Raw genomic sequence first — 23,264 nt, forward strand, 5'->3', positions numbered from 1 at the left:
TCACTTGAAAGGGGGAGAGAGGTATTGGAGGTCTTCCCACATATAGTTCAATCAAGTTTGTTGGACTTTCATGTTATAAATACTTTATTTTAATAAAGATTAGTGATTGTAATGTAGGTTTAGTCAATGTGATTAGTCAAAGTGCAGTAATGTGTAATTTTATTTTCAATTTCTGTGTTCTCTTTAAACGAGTTTGATTGAATAGAATAGTATATGCCTGTGCATTTTCCCTTCTTTGCTTGCATTGTATGGGAGAAATAATTTCAAGGAAACAAGATTGAAAAATACTCTATAAAATCATCCCCACCTCTTTTATTGGTTAAAGAGAAACAAAAGCAAATTCTAAGAAGCTTTCATGATTAAAACTTTGGGGGGTTTTGGAGTTTCTCCGAGGTGGCAAAACACATAAGAAATTCAAAATCTGAATTTAAACTAATGAATTCTTCTTTTATGTATATGAATATAGTTCTTACTGTTGTGATGAATGGGAGTTAAATTCAAAGGAGAGTAATTGATAGGTAATGACAACTCTTGAGATGTAGTGGTTCGTACTAGAAGTTATTCCGGTTTCTGTTGCTGGTTTGGAAATCAAGAAGGAAACCTTTTGGGAAAGTGACCTTTTTAATGAGTGCTATTTGAACACAGTGATGAGTGCTGTATAGAAACTTAAATCAGACTGCCTTTCAGGTATTCAGTGCTCATTTTTTTCTATTCAAAGCAGTAAATGAAACTTCATGAAAATGAGTAGGAAATTGAAAACACTATTTCAGTGTGTATTTGTTGAATTTCTGATTAGATGCATTTGGGGATATTAAATCTGGTATGCCAATTACTAAGTAATCCTTGCTGCTTAATAATTTGCTGCTCAAAAAAAATTTTAATAACCCTTCCCTATACCTTAGTTTTCACAGCTGGATTTTAAAAATGCTTTGAAATCCATAGGCATCTCAGCTTGCAATGCAAACTATGTATGTTATCGGGTTCTGAGGAAAAGGAAAGTTGCTATTACAAATTTGGAGCTAACCTAACAAAAATTTGAAGTGAGGTGGAACAGAAATAGTAAAAGCTTCATAAACTAAACTTCCTATTGTGTCCGTTCAGGGCACGTCTCTTGCGAGTGGTCTTGAAGCCTGAGCATTCGCTGACTTCTGGGGTTGCAGCAAACTCTACCTCGGGGTCTTTACAAAGTCTTTCCCTTTTTATTAGTACTGAGGCCTGCTCTTAGAAGTGATGCAGTCCTTTTGTTTGATGAGCTCTCCTCCATCTGCCCTGCTTCCCTGCCCACCTGTACTCTGGCTTTTTGGCAGACCTTCCAGAGAAGGAGCAAACTTTCTTTCGCCTCAGAAGATTATGCCTGAATGAGTACCAGTAATCAGAGCAAAACACATAGCAGCTTTCACTGTGCTGCTCATTTGCAGCTTTCCAAAGAAACATAGCACTTGCAGAAGCAAACAGTTAAGAGGAGATACAACCTGACGCAGACCTAACTGATGTTGGACATAAGTTCTGTGATTCTTCTGCTTCGTATTCTTCTCACGTTGCCCTTCCCATAGTCAGACTGTGCATGTTGTGGCCTTTGGAGCTTTTGCAGATCCTAAGCAATGTACAGTTAGAAGAACTTAGTGGATGGGGCTATGTGGTAAGGGAGGTGGTTGCCTTCTTTCTACATTCCCGATTTTTCAGATGTTTTATTAACCAGCATACCTGCTTCTGAATTCTAAAGCTCTATGCTGCCGTATTAGGCAAATGTAACTATTACAGAGTTTTTATTGGACATGTTATTAAAAAAAATTAATTGTATAAATTACTTCTTTCTGTTACCTAGCAACAAAAGGGGTACTGTATTGATAAAATATTGGTCTCAAAGAGATGAATGGTCATGGAAAAATGATTTATTATTTCTGTATCATGAAGAAAGGAATTTTATATTATTTGAAAAGCTCCAGTGAATAAGTGCTGCTCTGTTGTAACTACTGTAACTGAATTATATGCAAGGCTGGTTTTAACATGTGCTAATACCCTGAAAATGTTTTCTTTTAAATAACTGAGAAACTTAATTAACATTGGCAGTTAATTATGAATACAATCATTCATGTATTCTTTTATAAGTGTATTTTTATACATGTAACTCTGTGATATCAAATCTGTCCTTGCATACTTTTCCAGTATGTTGTTTAAAATGTGCTCACCACTTGATAAATTATCTGATACTTTCTTTAATTCTTTTTCAGATCTTTGAAAGAATTTTATTTATCTGGGCTATACGTCATCCAGCCAGTGGATATGTTCAGGGCATAAATGATCTTGTAACTCCTTTTTTTGTAGTCTTCGTTTGTGAATATATAGGTAAGATTTATCATAATACTGAATTATGAATTGGTACTGGTTTTAGGACAGCACATTTGTTTTAATATGAATATCAATTTGGATTAGCTAATCAAAGCATAATTAGAGACATGGATTCTATTATTATAAATATTTGTAATTATAAATCTGTATGGTTCTCTTGAATATACACTGACAAGCAATCAGATTTTGTGTAAATAGTCAGTAGAGTTTAGGTACTTTTCAGATATATGTCCAAAAAACCGCCCACAAACAAACCTACCAAACCAACCAACCAATCAAAAACCATCTGTAGAAGTTGCAGGCAGAGTTGTGTTTGTCAGATATGGAAGCTGGCAAAAGAAGGGCAATCCAGCATTTGCTTTCATCTTTATTTCTTAACTGCAGATGTAGTTGAGAAGTGCCTCATTCGTCACTCCTGATCCTTTCTTTTTCATTTCATTTCTTTCCTCTAATTCACAAGTTTTTGTGAAAAATTTAAATTGTATATGAAATAGTGGGAAAAAAAATCACTACCACCAAAACAACAACACCACCAAAAAACATACCAGCCAAGCAAAAAAAAAAAAAGAAACAAAACAAACAACCATGAAACAAGGAAACCTTTTACCAAGTGGCAGAAAAATGAAGGTAAGGGGAACCTAATAAAGTGGATCCTTGGCTGAAAGAATGGCAAGCTGGAACTGGGGACTGAAAATTAATGCAGCAGTAATCAAACTTCTAGGGCTCTAATACCAGTAGTAGCATACATTGATGTATTTCTGCTGAGTTAGTGGCCATACATGTGATTATACTTCTTGCAAACTTTTCTATTTAGAAAACTGGTTAAATGCTCATCTCTTACTAGAACGTTATTGATGTTTTGCATTTATAGGTTAGTATTTAAATTTTTATGAACATTAAGAGTATGGCTAATCATTAGCAGTAATTCAATTGATGTTTAACAACAATTCATTAACAATTATAACTGTGGATGTAAAAGGTATAGTAAAAATGAATAGTAAAAATGACAATAGTTTGAATTAAAACTATTTCCTTGCATTTCTGTTTGTCATACACACATACAATGAAAACAATGCTTATAAGTAATCTTGAGCAACATCTTATCTCGCTACTTCAGTGAGTCTCTGTATAGGTGATTCTTCATTTCCTACCTTCTCTATGCAAGGTACCCATTGGTGTCTTAATCCAGACTGATTGGATTTAATGAAGGACAGATTATCCTTGAGTGGATGACAGATTATCCATCGTTTACATGGCAACACCTCTTGCTTTGTTCATTTCTTGTTTCATAGGGGGACATTTCATTGCTAAGCAACTAATGAGAACTACTGCTGTTTACTCCCTAATCATCTCTTAAGTAGGGTAGGAACCTACTCCTGAGAGTACTTGCAGTTTCTGCGTTTTCCTCCCTCATTTGACAGATAATGAAAATGTTCTTAATGATCCTAGAACAGTAGGATCTCTAGTAGACTTTAGGGTTGTTAATTGAAATAAGAAGCTCAAATGAGATGTGATTAGAGAATTGATATTCCATGTTAAATAGACCATTTAATTAATATGGTAAATAAGTTTGTCTTTACCACCATCTTACATTTGGAGACCCTGGTGATTGTTAATGTACTTGCCAGCTTGTCAGTATTTTCATATCAGAGAGCAGAGCAATTCCAGTAAATTTCCACTGAAGAAAGACAAAACTTGAAGACTAACAACCGTAAAAGATGTATGCTATTGAAAAGGTGTAAATCTCAAAAAGCTGTATTCTCAAAGTAAATTTAAAAGCTAATATCTATCTAGTGAGAACATTACTGAAATGAACGTATTTTCTTGAATATAGTAGTGGTCCTGGCTAAGTGCTAACAGTGGTTATTTCAGCAGTGATGTACAGAAACATTCCAAGATTTATCTTTAAATAGTGTTTTGATTTGAGTCTTTCTAATGTAGTCAAGTTGCACTGAGTTATACATTCAAGTTAAAATGAAGAGTGTATTTTATTTTAAACCTGAAATGGGGACATAACATTTCTGAGGTACTTCAAAAATCTTGAGGTTCGTGGTAAAATTATAGAAGTATTCAAAACTATATGAATAGTTTGTATGAATTGTGCTTAAATAATTTAGATAAAAATAAATGCAGTATTGCAGGTTTCCTGGCAAAGTGGTTAATCTGTTAGTGTATTTAATATTTGTTCTATTAATAACCTGTTTTCCCTTAGATTTATTTTTTACTCAAGTTCGTATTTCTTGCTCTGATTTTAAAGTGAATGTTGGTATGTTGGAACCTTATATTGCTTTATTTGTTGCTTTCCTTTGACTATTGATTTTTGAGTTTTTCTCAGTTTAACTGAAACCTTTGTGTAGCAGTTCTGAATTACTTGGGTCTTGATTGATCTTGTTGAAAGTGATAAAAACTTTTTACTTTGAGCTCTTCCTGTAACAAAAAAAAGAGGTTGTAAGGTTTACTAAAGATTAATAATAGGTTATTATTATTAATAATGCCATTAATAATAAATCTGTGCTGATTAGGTCATTTCACAGTATATCCTGATGGTGCTTACACACAGTTATTTGTGGTTTAGACAGTTATTTTATTGAGAGGAAAGTCCTATTTATTTTAACTTTATGGCAAGTATGAGAGACCTTAATCCTTCATCTCACATAACAACTGTGACATATTTATTCTAGTGATGGGAATCTCTCTGCTCTGATACAGACATTCAAAACCCCATTGAAAAATGTCACTGAAAAACTTTTGAAGATTGAAGTGACATGTGTGGAAGTGATAACTTATTTGCGTAGCGACATTTCTTTTCATTCAAATCTGAATGCCAAAAATCAGATTCATGGATATTTTTTATTATAAGGATCAAAGTCATAGATGTTTTGATGGTTTATTACAGCTTGAAGTACCTAATTTTAGTATGTGGCTTCACGCATTTAGAATAGGTCGAGTAACTGAATGTAGAAATTGAATATTTTGAATGCTGAGAGTTTTCTTTCAACCTGTCCAGCAGCATAAGTGTGACGAAAGAGCAATTTGGTAATATCTTACTAGTTCCCCAGAATTAGTAAAGGCAGAGTACTGTAACATTTTCAGCAAGATAAAACTTGGTTGTCAAACCCAGCCAAGATAGGCACAAATATAGTAGAGTTAGACTAGCATTTCTGGTATAAATTAGGAGAAGAAGGCATTTAAAACATATTTTTTGCTTGTTTTTTTTTTTTAAATGCCAGGTAATTGCGTATGCTGATTTCATTTATTTTTTTTCCATTGAAAAATGTTAGAGATTTTTTAACTTATTCTGCCATAATAAGCAACTTCTTGGAATTTTTAACATTACGTTATCACTCCTAACCTCTTACATGACACATCACCATTATAACCTGCGTTTTTAGAACAAATGCTAATTACTTTTAGGGCAGTTTTCCTGGAAGCTCTGTGTCGTTGTAACATACAGGTTTATATCAAAATGAATCTCATCCATGTGGATACAATTTCAGAAGCATTTTTGTTAATGAGATAAGATATGCTATGAGACTAATGGCTGGTTACTGATGTAAGGTAGACGAGGAAATTTTATGCTGGATTGGAAGTCCTATTTCAAGCCACAATCTGTTGCTCTCTTTATACACCTTCTTGTTGCTTGGAGTTTGTGGTGATCTACAGGATCTAAATTGTTCCTAAATATTGCGCTGCACAGCTGCTTGTGATTTCTTGCTCATGGAGTCAGCTACATTTTTACTGCATCTAATGTTTCTGTAGTACATTTGCATTTCAGTAGTTCACTACTTGTGTCTGTATCTATAACCACACAGAGGACATGGATTTACTCACCATCCACAGAGACAAAAGCTCGGGAAAATCACCATCATAATAAGGATTTATGTGAGGGCACTGCTAAATGGGATGGCTGTGTGAGATCACTTTGCGACCTCTAGCAGTGTTGAATCAAGAGGGAATTAGGAGTTAGTAGCAAGTCAAGGGCAGAAAATAGAAAATTGAACACTATTATAGCACTTTATCATTTTATGTTGGATAAAGAAAGTCAAGAAAAATCAGGCTGCTGAAGACTGGAGTGGTGATAGAGATCTTGCCTACAATCTTCTTGCAGTAGAGGAGCTTGAGAGAATTTGAGGATGCTCACAAGAACTCATGAACCGAAAACTTTGGAAATAGGGGGTCTTACTCTTGTAAGTATTTTTCTTGTAATCTTAAATACTTTTGTAAAAGGCATTAAATGCAGTTTTGTTGCCCAGTGTTGGTTTTTTTTTTTTTTTAAATTAATACTGCCATGACATTAGCCTGAAATAATTACTCCATAAATCCTAATGGATTTGAAAAGGGATTTAGTTCCAGAGCAATGTTACTGTGAGAACATAAAGGTTCATTGGGACTCCTTTACTTTTCTTTACATTCCCTCTCATATGTCACAGAAAGTCTTTCGTGTCTTCCGTGTCACATTTCCTTCCTTGCCAGGCTGGAGGAGGCCTTGGCCAACGTGATCCTAGTGGGTGGCATCCCTGCCAAGGGCAGAGGGGTTGTAGTTAGATGATCATCGAGGTCCCTTACAAACCGAGCCATTCTATGATGATTCTGTGATGATTCTGCCCTTAAAATGAGAATTTGTACTGATCATTACTTTCTTTCCTTCCTTTTCAGCATAGCTGCTGAAAATAATTAAATTTTAAACCATTTATTCTGATTTTTCGTAGTTCGTTGAATGCTGTATCTAAAATCCTGATTTTCATAATATAATTGAAGTAATGTTTCAGAACATTGCATCATGGTTGTATCTGAGGTAATTCCTCAATGTTTATTTATAGGGTATAAAAAAGATGTTACTTTACCAGAGATTTTTTTTCCAGAGTTGTAATATTTATGTAGTAAATAAATCTGTTTAGAATAAAACTGGATTTCTGAATAGCAAGGCGGTAAACCAGAAAACAAAGGGTATTAACCTGGTGACTCCAGATAGCTATTAGAAGATTTTTCCTTTACTTAGGTGATTAGAAAGTAAAATTTTAACATGCATTGTTTTTCTTAAAAGACCGAGGTGAAACCTTGATTGCTGCAGTATTTAAAGTAATTTGAGATAATTAATTCTCCTATCTAAACACCTTTCTTATTTAATTCCATCAATTTAGTTGTCACTGGAGAATTACAAATAGGGCTCGTGCACTGGGTTTTGAGGTGATAAAGTGGAAAATACATATTTGTAGTTATTCTATGAACTATAGAGCTATAACTGAAGTAATGGGATGCTTTCCCCATCCCTCTTATAGGCCCTCCGAGAGGTTGAAGACTGACAGAATCATCCTTGCTCTCTTCAGGTTTACCAGGAAAGAAATACTGGAAAACTTACCATCACAGAGCTGTCAGGAATATGAGGAGCTTCTTCAGTTTGAGAGATGAAAAGAGTGTATTTGCAATTTTTGTACACACTGGAACTTTTATGATAATTTAATAACAAGGTTCCGATGTTTTAATGCTTTTTTGTTCAAATAAATACCTTTTTGAACAAGTGTATTAAAATATTTTTATTTACACATTTGATTGAAATGATTTATGAGACTTAAACTAAATTTACATAAAAGCACTGACATGTGAAGCATAATTGACATTTTAACATCTTTTTTTGCAAGTTGAAAGTATTAAGAAAATATTTTCTCATTATTCCTCATTGTAAAACTTTCATGAAAAACTATTCAAAATATTTAAATCACTCTTCTATCATGTAAAAATTCAATGCCGTAAGTTCCATTTAATCACATTAAATTTTCTATCCTTAATGCAAATCACCAGTAATATAGTTTGCACATACAAAAATGTATTACAGTGCTGCTTCTTGACAATTTCTATGACATTTTATAGTTATAGTCATTGTATTAAATGAAATTGACTGAAATTGTCATAAACATGACCTATATTCTTTGAAATAGTCTTTGATAATTGAGTGAAATATTGCTATCTGTGTGATTTAGTGGATGGGGGGATGGTGGCAGCCAAGAATGAAGAAAGCTCACACAGTCTTGAAAATACTGACAGCATTTTTCTTGTGGAGTCTCTCTCCTTGGAGATCTTGAAAGGCTGCATGGATGTGGTCCTGGGCAGCCTGCTCTGGGTGTCCCTGCTTGGGCAGGGGTGGGATCAGCTGGCCTCCGGAGGGCCATGCCAGCCTCAGCCCCTCTGTGATTCTATAATTCTGTCTTCCGCATAAGTCCCGAAAACATCGTATGTTTGCCTCAGTAAAGATCTACAACATACATAATCAGGTCAGAGATCTAAAACTTTTGACTTACCTGTCAATTCTTGGTGAAGCACTTCTCTCTTCTGTACTTTCACATATTAAAAAACATTCAGTATATGCATACATCCTATATATATGTATAAAACTGTAACATAGCACAGAAATTATTTACCATTATCTCAGGTTGCTATGAGATCAGCATTGTTCACTTCCTCAACTTCTAGGAATATGTTCCCCAACTCTCATCCTGTTGATAAGCCAATATTGTCCAGTGACTGTATTTTGGAAGTAGTGCAGAATAGCTGAAGAAATAGAGGACTGTGATGAGTAAAGTAAGCAGAGTTTGAATTTGTTTTTAGATGATGATGCCACCTTCTTGCTTTGTACTATGGAAAAGGAGAGCAGGCTCCTCAAATAAGCAGAGGCATGTGTTGTGCATGTTCATGGTGCTGAGGTCATCATACTTCTATATCAGTCCTCTGTGTGTACTGTCTGGCAGCTGGACATGATAGGTGCTGAAATTGTGTCCTAACAGGGTCTTTCCTAACTCCATAAATAGCATTTATGGAGTTAAATTTTATTTTATCCTGTTTCTTTCTTATGGTTTGGCTTGTTCTGCTTAATTTAGGAGCTTCATGAGACCTCTTACAGGTCTTATTTCTTCCTTATTTCATATTGTACCACCTATCAGAGTCCTCAGTTGGAATTCAAGCATTCTTTTTGTTTGGAGAGTACTAATTACACCACTTATGAGTCACTGCAGTTTTTAGACTAATATTTGTAGGCTGTCAGGATTGATCCTTGTGAAGAAACAGTGTATTCTAAGTTGTAGTCACTTTCAAATACATGTATATTCTACTGTGATTCAGACTTTTTTTCATTCATATATTCACCTAATATTTCAGAGGTGTTGTAATGAAAAAAAATCAAGTTTTCTGCAGGTAAATTGCATTGCATCAAAGGAGATAAAAATGCAAACTTAAAGGTTAGTGTGTTTAGTGCTTTAAAAAGGCCTTAGTACTCTTTTGAAGCAATTGGCTAGATTGTATTTTTCAGCTGTTCGTTTGTTTTTATGTATGTCTCACTCAAGAAAAATGAACCATACACAAATGTCTAAGCAATTTTCTTTATTAATAAAGTTTTTCAGGCCTAATTTGGCAAAGAAATTTTACTATTTTATGTCCTATTGACTGTAATCAAGTAGGAGAATCCATGTGAAAACTTAGCTGTGACTTGTTTGAATTATTTGTCAGCTAGCAGTGCCATAATATATTGCTGGGTCTAGGGTCAGTTAATAAAGCACTATGTTTGGATGCATTGTAAACAGAACCGTAAGGAATATGTGAACAGTACTACAGAGGACATCTCATGCTTAACTTTTAAAGTCTCAGGGAATGAGGGGAAGATGAAGGAAGGCAAATACAATGGAAGGACTTGTGGAATGCAGATTATTTTTAATGGATAGCAATGACCTAAAAATTGTCTTCAATCTTTTGATCCTTTCATTTTTATATATGGATATTATTTACTTGGAAAAAATCATCTATATCTTTCAGCCTGACTTGCTGGCGTATTTCTTACTTCCAATTTGACTAATCCTGTAGTGAGCATTTAGTTCTGACTTAGAGCTTTATAACTATTTCAATTAAGGACTATGTTTTCATCTGGTGTGCTAGTAAAAGCACTAATAAATACAGCTGGGCTTTAGCCAGGTATGCACTTTGTGTGGCTTTCTAGTAAGAGAGTTTATTCACTACTATTTTTCCGTAGTTGTTCAACCTACTGCAAGCCAAGTGATGACATTTGGTACCAAATACATGAGTGTATCTGCATAACCTCTCTCTGAATCTACTTCAGTCAAAATGAGGTGATTTATCTATTTAATTAATAGAATTTTAGCTAGTTTTTCTAACCCAATTCGTGCTACTGGTATGTCTTGGGAATCAAGTAACTTTGAGAAGGTGTTAATAATGAACAGCCGAGCACACATGCACAGGTAACAGTTTGGTGTAGTTGTGTGATAGTATATTGCTATATGTATTTAATTCAGTGATATATTGGGTTCCCAGTAAGGGCTTTGAACTGTGTGAACTCAATTGAGTGATACATGCTGTAGAATTCATCTTCTTCCACATTCCAGTTGCTGTTTTAAGAGGTTAATGTACCTTGCCTTCATTTTACCGCTCTTTTAACTTAACAGTGGAGCTGCATATTTGAGTAATTCCAAATCAAATTTAGGTGGACTGAAATGGATTTGTTTGCCGTGTGCTTAGATCACCCAGCTGAAACGGGGCTAGTTGCTGTCAAAATGGGTAGTTTTACTTCCTTTTTCCCAATCACAAACCTGCATTCCTGTCTCCCATCTTTGGTCAATATTGACATTTCTCTAGCACAGTGGACCAGTTCATAGAATCATTCAGGCTGGAAAAGACCTCTAAGATCATCTAGTCCAACCTTTAACCTAGTACTGACAAGTCCACCACTAAACCATGCTACGAAGTTCTAAATCTACATGTTTCTTGAAGCCACCAAGGATGGTGGCTCAACCACTTCTCTGGCAGCCTATTCCAATGCTGCACAACACTTTCAGTAAAGAAATTTGTCCTAATACCGAACTTTAACCTCCCCTGGTGCAACGTGAAGCCATTTCTCCTTGTCTTATCGCTTGGTGCTTCAGCTAAACCGGCAGGAAACTAGCCCCAAAACAAAATGAATAATTTAATCTATGGGATCAGAGATGAATATCAGTGTTGATAGGGGGATAAGAGCAAGTTAGGAAAGGAGGGAGTAGCAAGATCTCTGTTTAATGCCAGGTAAATCTTAGATTGCTATCGCTGCTTTATTAAGCTGCACCCTCATAAGAAGTCTTTATGAATACTGCTTATTTTTCACTTAAGTTAGGAAGTACTCATAAAAGCATCTCAACAGATGTAGGCTATGGTAAAGTAATCTGCATTTCTAGCATATTTACTTTCTATTACTGTCTTTAATGATCTCTATTGTTATTACAGTTGACAGTACTCTTACAAAATAAATCCTTCTCATACACCTTTGTTTCAATTTTGTTTTCACTCTTAAACATACGGTCAAATTTCCAAGCTAATTAACAGTTCATCTGTTATGTTGGATATATGGTCTACTTAACAGGCTTTTTTTGAGAAAAATTTGAGACTGAACACATTCTTACAAATAATTGTGATCAAGCACTTTGCATATAAATTTTGTAGTTATCAGTTTCAACTTCAAGGTTATCTTAAAAAAAGGGGGGGGGGGAGAAAGAAGGGGGGGGGAGGGAGAAAAAACAGATGCACAAACTTTCTTTTTGTCAATTCCCCTGAAAGTCTTTATTTTTGCTTTGACTATTTTGAACATGCAGAGGTTTTTATTTTACAATTACTTGGATTGTTTAGGTAAGATTTATAGTTGACTTTGCTGTTTAGGAACTGAAAGTTATATTCAGAACCTCAAGATACCACAGAATCGTCTAGGTTGGAAGAGACCTCCAAGATCACCTAGTCCAACCGCTGACCTAACACTAACAAGTCCTCCACTAAACCATATCACTAAGCTTTACATCTAAACATATTTTAAAGACTTCCAGGGATGGTGACTCAACCACTTCCCTGGGCAGCCCATTCCAATGACTAACAACCCTTTTGGTAAAGAAGTTCTTCCTAATATCCAACCTAAACCTTCCCTAGCACAGCTTTAGCCCATTCCCCCTCGTCCTGTCACTGGACATGTGGGAGAATAGACCAACCCCCACCTCGCTACAGCCTCCTTTAAGGTACCTGTTCCTGCTTGAGGCTTCAGCTCTTCTAGATCTCTGCGTATCTGGACAGAATGAATAGAAATCTCTGCTTTCCAAAGCAGTCTAAGCTTTGCCATATTATTTGCTTGTCTTATCCTATGTGGAATTGCTTTTACCGTTACTTCTGTCACGTCTCCTATGAACTAAATTTTTCTGAAGTAGTTCCATTGATCTTTATAACCGAAGTGTTTGAAGTCTCATCAGAGTAAAGGAATGGAGGAAGCTCCAGTCAACTTCATAAAGTCCATTAAAACAAAATCAAGTTCTTGAAACTCATTCACATAACCACATAAATTGGAAAGTTTTATTCTTATGAACTGGCATATGCTGAAAATTGTGAACGAAGTGTGGACTATAATAAAATACCCTCTTTAGTGTGATTAAAGAAGTATGGTAGTAATAGTGATGAACATTTAGCTTATAAAAGTGTTATAGTTGAGGAAATAGGATGTTCCCGTAGCTTCACTATCTGCCAGGGAAAAAATAAGTCACTTTAAATAAAACTTCGCTTTGGATACTTTTTTAAAAAAAAGCACTGAGCTATCAGAATTGGAATAAGCTTAATCGAAGTTAAATTTTGCTGGCTGTGGTTAACAGCTCCTGTCAAAAGTGGAAAGGAAGACATTAAAATTATTCTAATAAGTATATCCAACTGCTGAATTGCCTGTTATTTTTAGTTCTTTACCTAAGAGAAAATTAATGTTTTGAGTAATGGTATTCATTGCTCATAGTGTCTTATGAATTTCTGTTAAAAAAAAAAAAAGGATATCTTAGTCTCTTAGGCTTTTCTTAGGCTTTTAAATTGTCTTCAGCAAAAAGGCATTCTATGTAGCTAACTGTGATAACAAGAGGAATAGAACAGAAAAGTTAGACAAAATGGAAAATGGTAGATTTGTACTGAGAGCGTATTAGAAGTTGCTCAGGCATTTCAACTTAAAAAACATAAATGATTTGTTACGAATATTCCTTCACAGGAGATTTGTGTTATATTAAAAAGAAACTTTTCCTTCCTTTGGGAGGAGAGAGGGGAAAATCTTCTTAAATACAAACAAACAAAAAATCAAATGTTTCTTTTTTGTTAGTCTGTTTTTGCATATGTCGGCATTATTTTGATAGGTCTTCAAATAAAAAGGGATGTCTTCCATGTAATAAAGTAGAAAATATCCGAGTAATTCAGACTTGGAGTGTTAGAAAACGCTATTCCATTTTCAGGGTGACATCTGAAGTAGGTGCGCTCTGAACCCCGAAGCTGTCACTTTAACCTACCTAAATAATTATTTCAAAGCAGTGTTTTTGTACTTATATTGCTGTATTTTTATTGAAAGTGTGGTAAGCAACAGACATTTTTATCTCTGTTCTGGTTACAAGCTTTTCTTTTCTTTTTTTTTTTTTTTTTAAAAGAAGTGTCCAAAGGGATTAAGAAAGATTGGATATGGAGATAAGCTGTAAGAGCAACTACTGAAGGAGCAAACACTAGCTCAGAGATTAAACTAGGTGTCAAAACCGGGGATTTATCAGTCTTAAGATTTCTCTTGACTGGTAGTAATTACTTCCAGGTATCACTATTTGAATTCGTTGTATTTATCTTAAGGATACTGCTGTATGACTGCCTTTCTTGTTATATAGAAAATGAAATGAAAATTTGTGATCTTTTTCTTTGTTGGCATGCGATAGTAACTGAAAAATTGCCAACTTCCATTTCACATACTTTTTTTTTTGAATCATTTATGTCTGTAAGCATAAGATTACCTTCTTACTCTTCCTAACATAATACCTTGTTCTAGTACAAAAATTTCTTACGGCTGTTAAAGCAAAAATAACTGGATTAGACTTCCATATACCTATGGCTTCCTGTTATCTGTTCTGCTTGTTATTGTGAGTGCAGATATTTTCGAGTAGACTTTGAGGTTTTTTTTCCTTTTTCTTTCTTCCTGTCATATTTTTTTAATCTACATGCTTCCGTATCATCTGAATAAAGAGTATTTTGAGAATACTGTTAAGTATGTTACAACTTGTGGCCCAGCCTTCACATCAGTGTTTAAAAAAGGTGTGTTATTTTGTGATGTTTGATGTATACCCCTAGAATTAAAAAAAAAAATAAAAAAAAAAATGAAACCGATAATATGAATGTTACCTTAAAATAATAGATTTCTGGTAAGATTGAAATATCTTCTGTGGATTATTCTGTCTCATTTCAGAAAACAATTACAAAACTAATATTCTTGTACTGGGAGGAAGTCGTGAGAGTTTACTGAAAAGTGTTTTATTTGAAACTACAAACTGGAAATGTTGCATCATGAGAATAAATGAAAAACAAAAACTTGAATAATGGTAGAAGAATTTAAATGGGATTGAAGAGATGCCAAAAGATTTCTGCGGGTGTAAAAAGGAAAAAAATTGTGAAGAAGAAGAAAGTTAATTACAATTAATGTAACTATGGGAGAGCCGTGTATTCCGAAGGGAGCTGTGTATTTTAGTTTTGGCTTGTGCATTCCTTTTACTCTCCCCACGGTCTCTGTATAGTTATAATTAATGATAATCTTTTATAGTGCAGAAGCACAGAGGTGTTTATACTTGCAGATCTAAATCTTTTCAAGCATGCTTTCGAACAGACTGGGAAATGACTTTAATGGCTTTTGGCGTCCAAATATCACAACTTTGTGGGTTTATTATGAAGGAGCTCACAGGAAGAAAAGCTAAAAGAGGAGGAATTACTTAAGCAATGATAACATGTTGTACAAATTGTCAGGAGCTTAACATTCAAATACTGTTGATGCAGATCAGTAACAACTTAAGACCTATGAGAAGGTTTTCAAAATAAGATGACTCAGCACTTTAAACAGTTATAAACAGCTTTTTCTTTTATTTTAAATAACATGTATGGTTAATGTTTTATAATATTCAAACAAATTCAGATACAGTTGTCAGAAATCTGTATGGTGAAATTGTTTTTAATTGAATAGGCTTTGCTTGCAGTTTAAATACAATTTCATTACAGTCATGGACAGGGAAGTAAAAACATCTTTTGTAAGTAATTGATCTTTTTTCATCAGCGGGGGGATTTTTTGCTTGTTACTAATTTGGGAAATCTGAAATTTTGAATTTCTACCATATTCTGTAAAAAGGATATTATAAAACAGAAGTGAAAAATTAAGTACTTAAGAAAACCAATGACCAAAGAAGGGGAAAAACATTAAGTAATCAGTTTCATAGTAACAGAAAATGTTTAATGCTTTTGTAGCACATTGTTTTTTATTAAAAAACAAAACAACAACAAAAAAAAACAGCAAAACATTTCTTTCAATTTCTTGACTTATAAATTGTCATTAAAGATACATTTCTGAACTGATTTACATGTTCTGTCTTTGGTTGATTATGAGATAAAGAATTACTTTCCTTAAATTACAGTTGTACTGAAATACATTGCCATTCTTACACTTACATAGGAAAGAAATAAACTAAACTATTTTTGAGTATAGTTTTTTTTTTCCCTAGAGAAAGGATATACCCATGTTGTGTCATTTAATGATAAATACCTATATAGTATGTAAAAATGTGTTTGAATATCATGAGAAAAGGATGCAGAATTGGTTTGTTTTCCCCACAGGTAAACGTTACAGTTTCTCGGGGAAATTTATAGATTGCAGCAAAGTAAGGTAGTTAAGGAATGTACACAGCAGTTAAGGAATATAAGAAGTACTGTAACCGTTGTAGTCAGAGTTCATCCTGTTCAAATATGCTTTTTAAAATTCAGTATCTAGCAATTTATGCTAAAAAAAAAAAAGTACAAGTAGTGGATGGTACTCGTATGTTCTGTTTTAAATAAGGCAGTAAGTTTGTTAGATGCATTTCTTCCTTATTTGCTGTAATGTTGTGGGATATAATGAAAAGGATGTGCTTCCTTATTTGTAAGGACACTTGGCCAGTACTGTAGAACTTGGATTTGCAGCAAACTGCCACAATCATAGGCTTGTGCATAGGATGTCATGGAAAAGCAGTTATTTCCTCTGCCATCCATTTTTCTTTTAGTTCGAGAATTTATTTTGATGTTCAGTTGAATGCTAGTAGTAGGTTAAAACATTTTTTTCCCATGAGGGTGTGAATTTATTCTTAGTTTGAGTTATTGTTGTATGTAAATTGTTGTTCAGCTTACTTGAGAGTGACAAATTTTTCAGTCTTTCATCCCTGAAAAAACTGAACCTGTGAAGTTTTTAAATGTTTATGTTCACGTACAGTTTCTTGAATGTTTTTACCATTTTTATGTTTATTCGAGTTAAACCTTTAGCCTTGTTAAAGTTATCTACGTAATGTATTAAAACATATTAGTGTTTATAGGATTATTCAAATGAGTTCTCTTTTACCACCTTTTAATAATAAGTAATTAAGTGCAGGACAGTTTCTTTTTTTTGACAGTTTCAGGTAAGAAGTCTTAATACTTGTTAAATTCATCCTTCCATATGCAGATACACAGACTGTTTTTAGAACTTATAATTACATTTTGGCCTTCATAGAGTTGCTTTCTTCACTCCAGTAAATAATTCCTATTTAAATCTGTATATTAATTTATAGACCCTTTTTAAAGGATTTCCCATTATAAAAATACAATGCTATTGTATTTAATAGCATTGTCTTAAGACATAGTCTTTTAAATTCTCTGTAATTCCATACCCAGAAAATTTTTTGATGTTCAGACAAAGTGAACCTTCGTTGCATCTGACTGAGGTTCTCTTACTGTAACTCTTGTGTTACTAGAAGTTTGGAAGTGTTTTTGAGTGAATGAACCATACATTTTGTAAACAGATCTATCTAGAGTTCCATGAAATATAATTCTTTTTCCTTATTAGTGTGAGGGACTCTTTAAAAAGCATTAGTTTAGTATATCAGTGTGTAGTTCAGCTGAACATAACTAGTAACACTGAATGCAACGAAACAGTTCATCTGCAGAATTAAATTTTGAATTTTCAGATTTCTTTGCAATATTCTGAAGGTGTTACAGAAGTACTTTGAAGAGAAAAATGATCTGTCATTTTTCTGTCTGTACAGATACCACTGCGTATTGGTGTGTGAATCTGATCTTAGATTTTTTTAATTTATTTTTTTTGTCATGTTTCTTTAACTTAGATCCATTGCCGTGCAAGATTTTGGGGTGTTTTCATAGTCACTGCCCTCTACCCTGTCCACAAATACGACATTCATGTCATTGGTCAGCAGAAGCTGAAAAGGACTTGAAGATGTTATCCCAGGCAATGTCATACCCAAAGTTAGGATCGACTGTATCTAGGAGAAAAGCGGTCTGTCATTTTAAAAGTTTCCAGCATGAAAACAGGCATTACACTGACTTCCACATAGTGCTTTTTTTGTCCTGTGCTGCAGGGAGTCTGGCACCAGAAGCCATGCGTAGTGAGTTTGTTGCTGTGATCTCCCTCGCCCCCATCACCCCGTCTCCTGCTGGTATCTGGTGATCTAAATCTCTTCTTGCAGCTGAAACCCATTACTTTATCCAGTCACTGAGTAGATATGATTTTTTTCCAGCAGGTAATTTTTGCATATTTAAAGACTGTTATCATTCCTGTCTTTAGCTGTGTTTGTTATTAACAACAAAAAATTGTCTCCTTCCTTTTTTCCTCTCACATCTTTTTTAGTGTATTCTCTGAATACCCTAAAGTACACAATATTCTCTGAATATTTTTAGTGTATTCTCTGAACCCTGTTCCTGGGCCTTGCTTTAGGCTTCTTTGACCACCCTGGGGTTTACTCTTGTCCCATTCTTGTTCTCTGCTCTGTATGTTTGTGTGTATGTGTATGCGTAGGCTCAATGCTTAAAAAAAAGTTAAATGATAAGCACAAACTAGGTAATTAAAAAATGTGGTTTGGGAGACAAGTTCAACCTTTAATCTTTCATTTCCTATTCTCCAAGCACCTTTTGAATTTCTCAGGAAACTCCCTTATCAGGCATTCTGTGAAAGTGCTCATCAGCATCCTGTGCTCGTCATGCGTATTGGATGCTAATTACTTACGAGTCCCCTAATTTAGTATCACACGCACCGCTTCCCCCTGGCAGTCTGTTTGGGTTGACAGCAACAAACCCATTGAAGTGATTGCTCTGAGAAGAATATGCACTGAGCGTTGTGTTCTTCATCGTTGCTGAAATACTTTTTTTTTTTGAGAAGAGCTGTCATCTTAAAAGCTTTGAATACTGCTGTCTCACAATGATGTCATACTCAGGGATCCAGCTTAACCTTTTTTTCTGAGTATAAATTGCATTTACCGGCCAGATTTCTCACTTGTGTAGGAGTCTGGCTGCCAGTCTTGTATTCTGTGCTATGCAAGTTCTGTGTGTGAAAGACCCATTGGTGCCACAAGGTTTATTTGGTTCTCTTTGGTACTCTTATTTTCATGGTAGGGCTGTTGAAGCAATAAATATTTGTTATGTTTCTCTCATCTGAATTACTGAGCTGTAATCTCAGTTATGTGCAGCCTATGGGGAGCATATGCCTTTTGTTTCATTTGCAACATGAGCTGATAATTTCCCTGTGTTTCACATAAATTTAATATTCTCAAAACCAAGCCAATTTCTGTGTAGATGTGTGCAACGGTTTATGGACAGAAGCTAATGTCAAGCTTTGGACTACTTCGTGGGGAAAAAATATTTTTGCCTTTAAAACCTGGTCTAGAAAAGCCTGAGTGGAAAATCTTCCTGGCAAGCATGCAGACCCACTAAAGGACTTCTCCCGATGATTTACTGATTACCGTTATGCAGTCTGGAATTAGAGAATAAGTATATGAAATATTTACTCCTTTGTGATAGAACAAATTGAGAGTACTTGCAGGGTCATCCATTAATTTTGATGAGCATAGAAATTAGGTCAAAGTAATCAAGCTTACAGTGTTTTTGGAGAAGGTGATTTACTGTCTTCTCCAGGTCAATGGAGATTATAACGTTCCCCGTACACTGTAAAATTATTTGGAAAATTAATATTAATAAAGTGAAATGATTAATGATGAAAACATCGTTCTTATACTGATGTGTAAAGGTGTTTATCCTGCTTCCTATTACATCTTTAGGAAATTGTTAGAGATGAACTGAAAACAAGTGTCAGATTAATAACAGCGTCAAAACAGACAACTCAACAATACAGGCTGTGTGAGAACATGACTTGTAATAGGGGAATATTTGAAATGCAATAACGTTATGTTTACCTAAGTCTGGATGGATGAGATGATTGGGTTCTTTATATTTTTTAATTTTAACTTTGTGACTTCAGTATCACAAAGACAGGGAAGTTTTTTCTTTGGTAATTACTCCTTAACAGCTCAAAAGCTATTTCTATCAGATAAATACCTAATTAGGATTTTTTTCAATGGGAGATATTGATGTGGTTATGTAAATATTTAATTAGGTAATTGTTACTGAAATAATTTACATTTAAATGTTCTATTATGTCCTGATCCCCTTAGAAAAATGTTGCTTTAGTGCAGCAATGACTGAATAGCTCTTTTATAAGTCTTTGAAAACTGAGTTTGAAGTGGAATATTTAAGATCGTCTAGATGTGGGGATATTGTTGTGCACCTCCGAATGCAGTCATATCTGTATAATTTTGTAATTTGCTTACTTCGCTGGTAACTTTTAGGTAAGTCTATCTGAAGCTGTGACATCTATAGTAGATTACAACAAAATACTGTGAACTTTATACAGACAAGCACCTCTGCATGTAAGGTTGTAATGATTTCCTTGCAAATGATTGCAACAGCTATGTAGTTTGGACTTGAAATCTACGACAGTTTTTGTACACTATGTGAGAATTAAGTTTGTACACATTAGTGCTGCAAGAGAGAACAATTTTAAGATGTTTGGAGAAGTAATGTTTCTAACGTTTATGTGTGTATTACATTGTATACCAAATGTACATGAAGAACAATCATAAGTCATCGGTGTTGTATCAGATCTGTTTTGGGCTTTACCACTTTCAGATTTTTCTTATACCACCATCCATTTTGGCCCCTAACTCCCACTCTAGTGAACTCATCTGAGTTTTCAGTATTTTAGGTTTATTTCTGCACAGAATTTCTTCATAAATAAAGTTAAATTTTTCCAGTTGTTTAATTAATGTAGAAATACGTATTGTGTGATTCCATCTGTCTGTAATGGCAGATGCGTTTACCCGTGGTGAAATTCAAGCAGTTTTTAGAAAAAATCAAATGCATTTAAAAGACAGTGAGAGATCAGATATGAACTTCTTTTTCTCATTTTGAACAAGTTGTACCAAATTTATTGCCTAAGCTTAACCTCATACTGAAACCTATTTTGAATGGATATAAGCCATTATCATCTGTTTGGCATGTTTATTTTCTGTTGTCATTGGGAAATAAATGTATAATTAGTTGTAATTAATACTTCAATACTTTTTTTTTTTAATCCTTACGTTACTGCCTTTGGGAGTGGATCCAGTTATAGCTATTTGGAAAAACTTATTTTTATACACTGTGGGAAGTTTCAGAAATGTATAATGGCAATCAGTAAAGAACACTTAATTCCATGCTTACAGCAATGCACATATTCAGATCAGTATGTCATTGACTCTATGCTACAGCAATTTTCCTCCAGGCAACTATTTTACTGTCTTCTACAATTACATAGATAACACGATAAAAATCTCCACAGGAAACTGAAGAAAATGAGAAATGTTGCTGGGAGACTTTGAAGTCAGGTCTTTTTATGCAGTGATTTTCCCCCCTCCCCCCCAAGTTATTTATACATGTACACGTTTGCCTGCTGTTTTTCCCCATATTATTGTTATTTAATCTTTATGATACTGTCTGTTCAGATTTCAGTCATTGAAAACAAATTTGAAGTTATCTAAAACCAGAATTTGTGATTCTGTTTTTAAACAAAGTTTTTAAATTGCAATAATATCTAATCTCGTGTACTTTTGAGGTTGTTATTTTTGCTGCTTCTGTTGTTTGTTCTTTAATCCCTTTGCTCATTTTATTTTTTTTTGGAAAACATCTCAAGTGTGTTTGTCTTCATCCAAGTAAGTCCCCTCCCTGTCCCACTACAAGTTACATGCAATGATAGTTTAAAACCTCAAGGAAGCATTTTGCACTATTGCCTACACTAATAAATGCTTAATATATAAACTGGTACTTTGCATATTCTGCAAATCAAATATTCCTTAATTGGAGCTTGTAATGAAAACAGGTGTCCTATCTTTGGTGTCTTATTTTTATTTCAGTAGTTGTGTGTGTCATTCAAATATTCAGAGTCAATTTTGAGCTTCCATAATAAAATGCAGCAACCATTGCAGGACTGCAGGTCAGTGAGCACTTGCTCCCTTTCTGTCTTTCATGATACTTTGCCGTCTTTATTAGATTTTAGTATCTGGATGACTTCCACTATGTATCTCTTTGTGGGGAGACACCACGTACCACATTTTACTCGAAAATTACTGATGAATATAATGTATTCAAAAAAATATACTTCTTAGCCAATATAGTGAGAAAACTTAGTATATTTCTCCATATTTTGACTTTTTGAAGTATTTGGATGCAGAGCTATAAGCTAAAGCTTGACAGTTGCCTTAGTAGTAGCCAGTAAGGACTACAAGCATATAGCTGAAATACATGGAGGTGTCTTAACACATTTCATCAGGAGATTTTTTTCTGTGTTTCAAAACTTTATTATCTGACATTAGATGAGACTATTCTTTCTGCAGCACGAGAAGCACAATGGGAATGAAAATTGGACTGGAAGTAGCTTATATATTTAAAGAACATATGAAAAATCCTGAAAACTTATTTTACGTATAAGAGGCTTATGAAGATGCTAACAATCAGCCAGTATATGCCACAGGAAATCGTGATGTTCTTGGATGTCTCTTCCAAAGGGAGAGCAAAATGAGAACAAGAAAACTGGACGAGTACTTCCTAATAGGGCTATTTTTATTTCCATAATAGTTGTTCGTGTCGGTCTGTGAAAGTATATTTAGCAACTACGGACTCTTAGTGAAAGAATCGGATGATTCCTAAATGCTGCCTACGCTTTTTGCTAATAGTTGCCTTTCTATTGAAATTATACAATTTCTTTTTTCTGTAAAATAGTAAAAATATTAGAATATAAGAATATTAGAATAAAATATTAGAATATAAGAATACGAGAATATAAGAATCTAGAATCTAGAATAATGAATTTAATATCAGACCTATGTGCTTTTGAAAAAGGCTGATTTCTGACATACATTTTTGTGCTTGGTGAACATACTTGTAATGATGAGGAATCATTGGAAACACTGGAAAATGTTTCTCAGAAGTTACATTCTATTTTCTTGAAACATAATCTTTCTGATTTGATGGTGCTTTCTTACTAGAACCATTAGAATTTTTTTTTTTCCAAAATATTAATACTGGGATGTCTTTGCTGTCCAATTTCCTTCAACCTTGTTTCTCAAATTATTTTTTTTTTTGCAGTTTATCATTTTTCTTTGTTGCTGGTCATTCATTCACAGGTTGGGGAGTCCTTTGATGGGCCATTGAAGTTTTATTTCATCTAATTTCAGACTTTCTATGTTTGCATTCTGCAGTAGTCATGTTAAGCTCAAGTTACAGCTAACACTGAGAAATAGGGTTTGCTTGGGATGTGATTCATCTGATTTATTTTATGATTCTGGTTTAGAGTGAGATAATCCTCTGTAACTACTTGTTTTTCTTTGTTGGCTGTGAAGAGAGGTGAAGATGGCCACCTTTGATGGTTAGCTGTATGTTAAGCTTTTGTGTTGTTTTGTGTCCTGGTAGGAGACTATAGTGTGAAATGGTAGATTTTGGAAGAGCAGGGTAAGAAAGAGCTAAGATAAGTAAGATGAGAA

General features: G+C 34.3%; 1 protein-coding gene across 1 annotated transcript in view; it reads left to right on the top strand.

Annotated features, from left to right (window-relative positions):
- Positions 1-23,264, top strand: part of TBC1D22A (TBC1 domain family member 22A) — a 174,591-nt gene that overhangs the window by 37,506 nt on the left and 113,821 nt on the right. The window contains exon 8 of the mRNA XM_048068471.2: positions 2,232-2,346. Coding sequence (XP_047924428.2) covers positions 2,232-2,346 — 115 coding nt within the window. The remainder of the gene's footprint in view (positions 1-2,231; positions 2,347-23,264) is intronic.

This window comes from Anser cygnoides, chromosome 1 (genome assembly GCF_040182565.1).
Source record: "Anser cygnoides isolate HZ-2024a breed goose chromosome 1, Taihu_goose_T2T_genome, whole genome shotgun sequence".
Taxonomy (NCBI): Eukaryota; Metazoa; Chordata; class Aves; order Anseriformes; family Anatidae; genus Anser; species Anser cygnoides.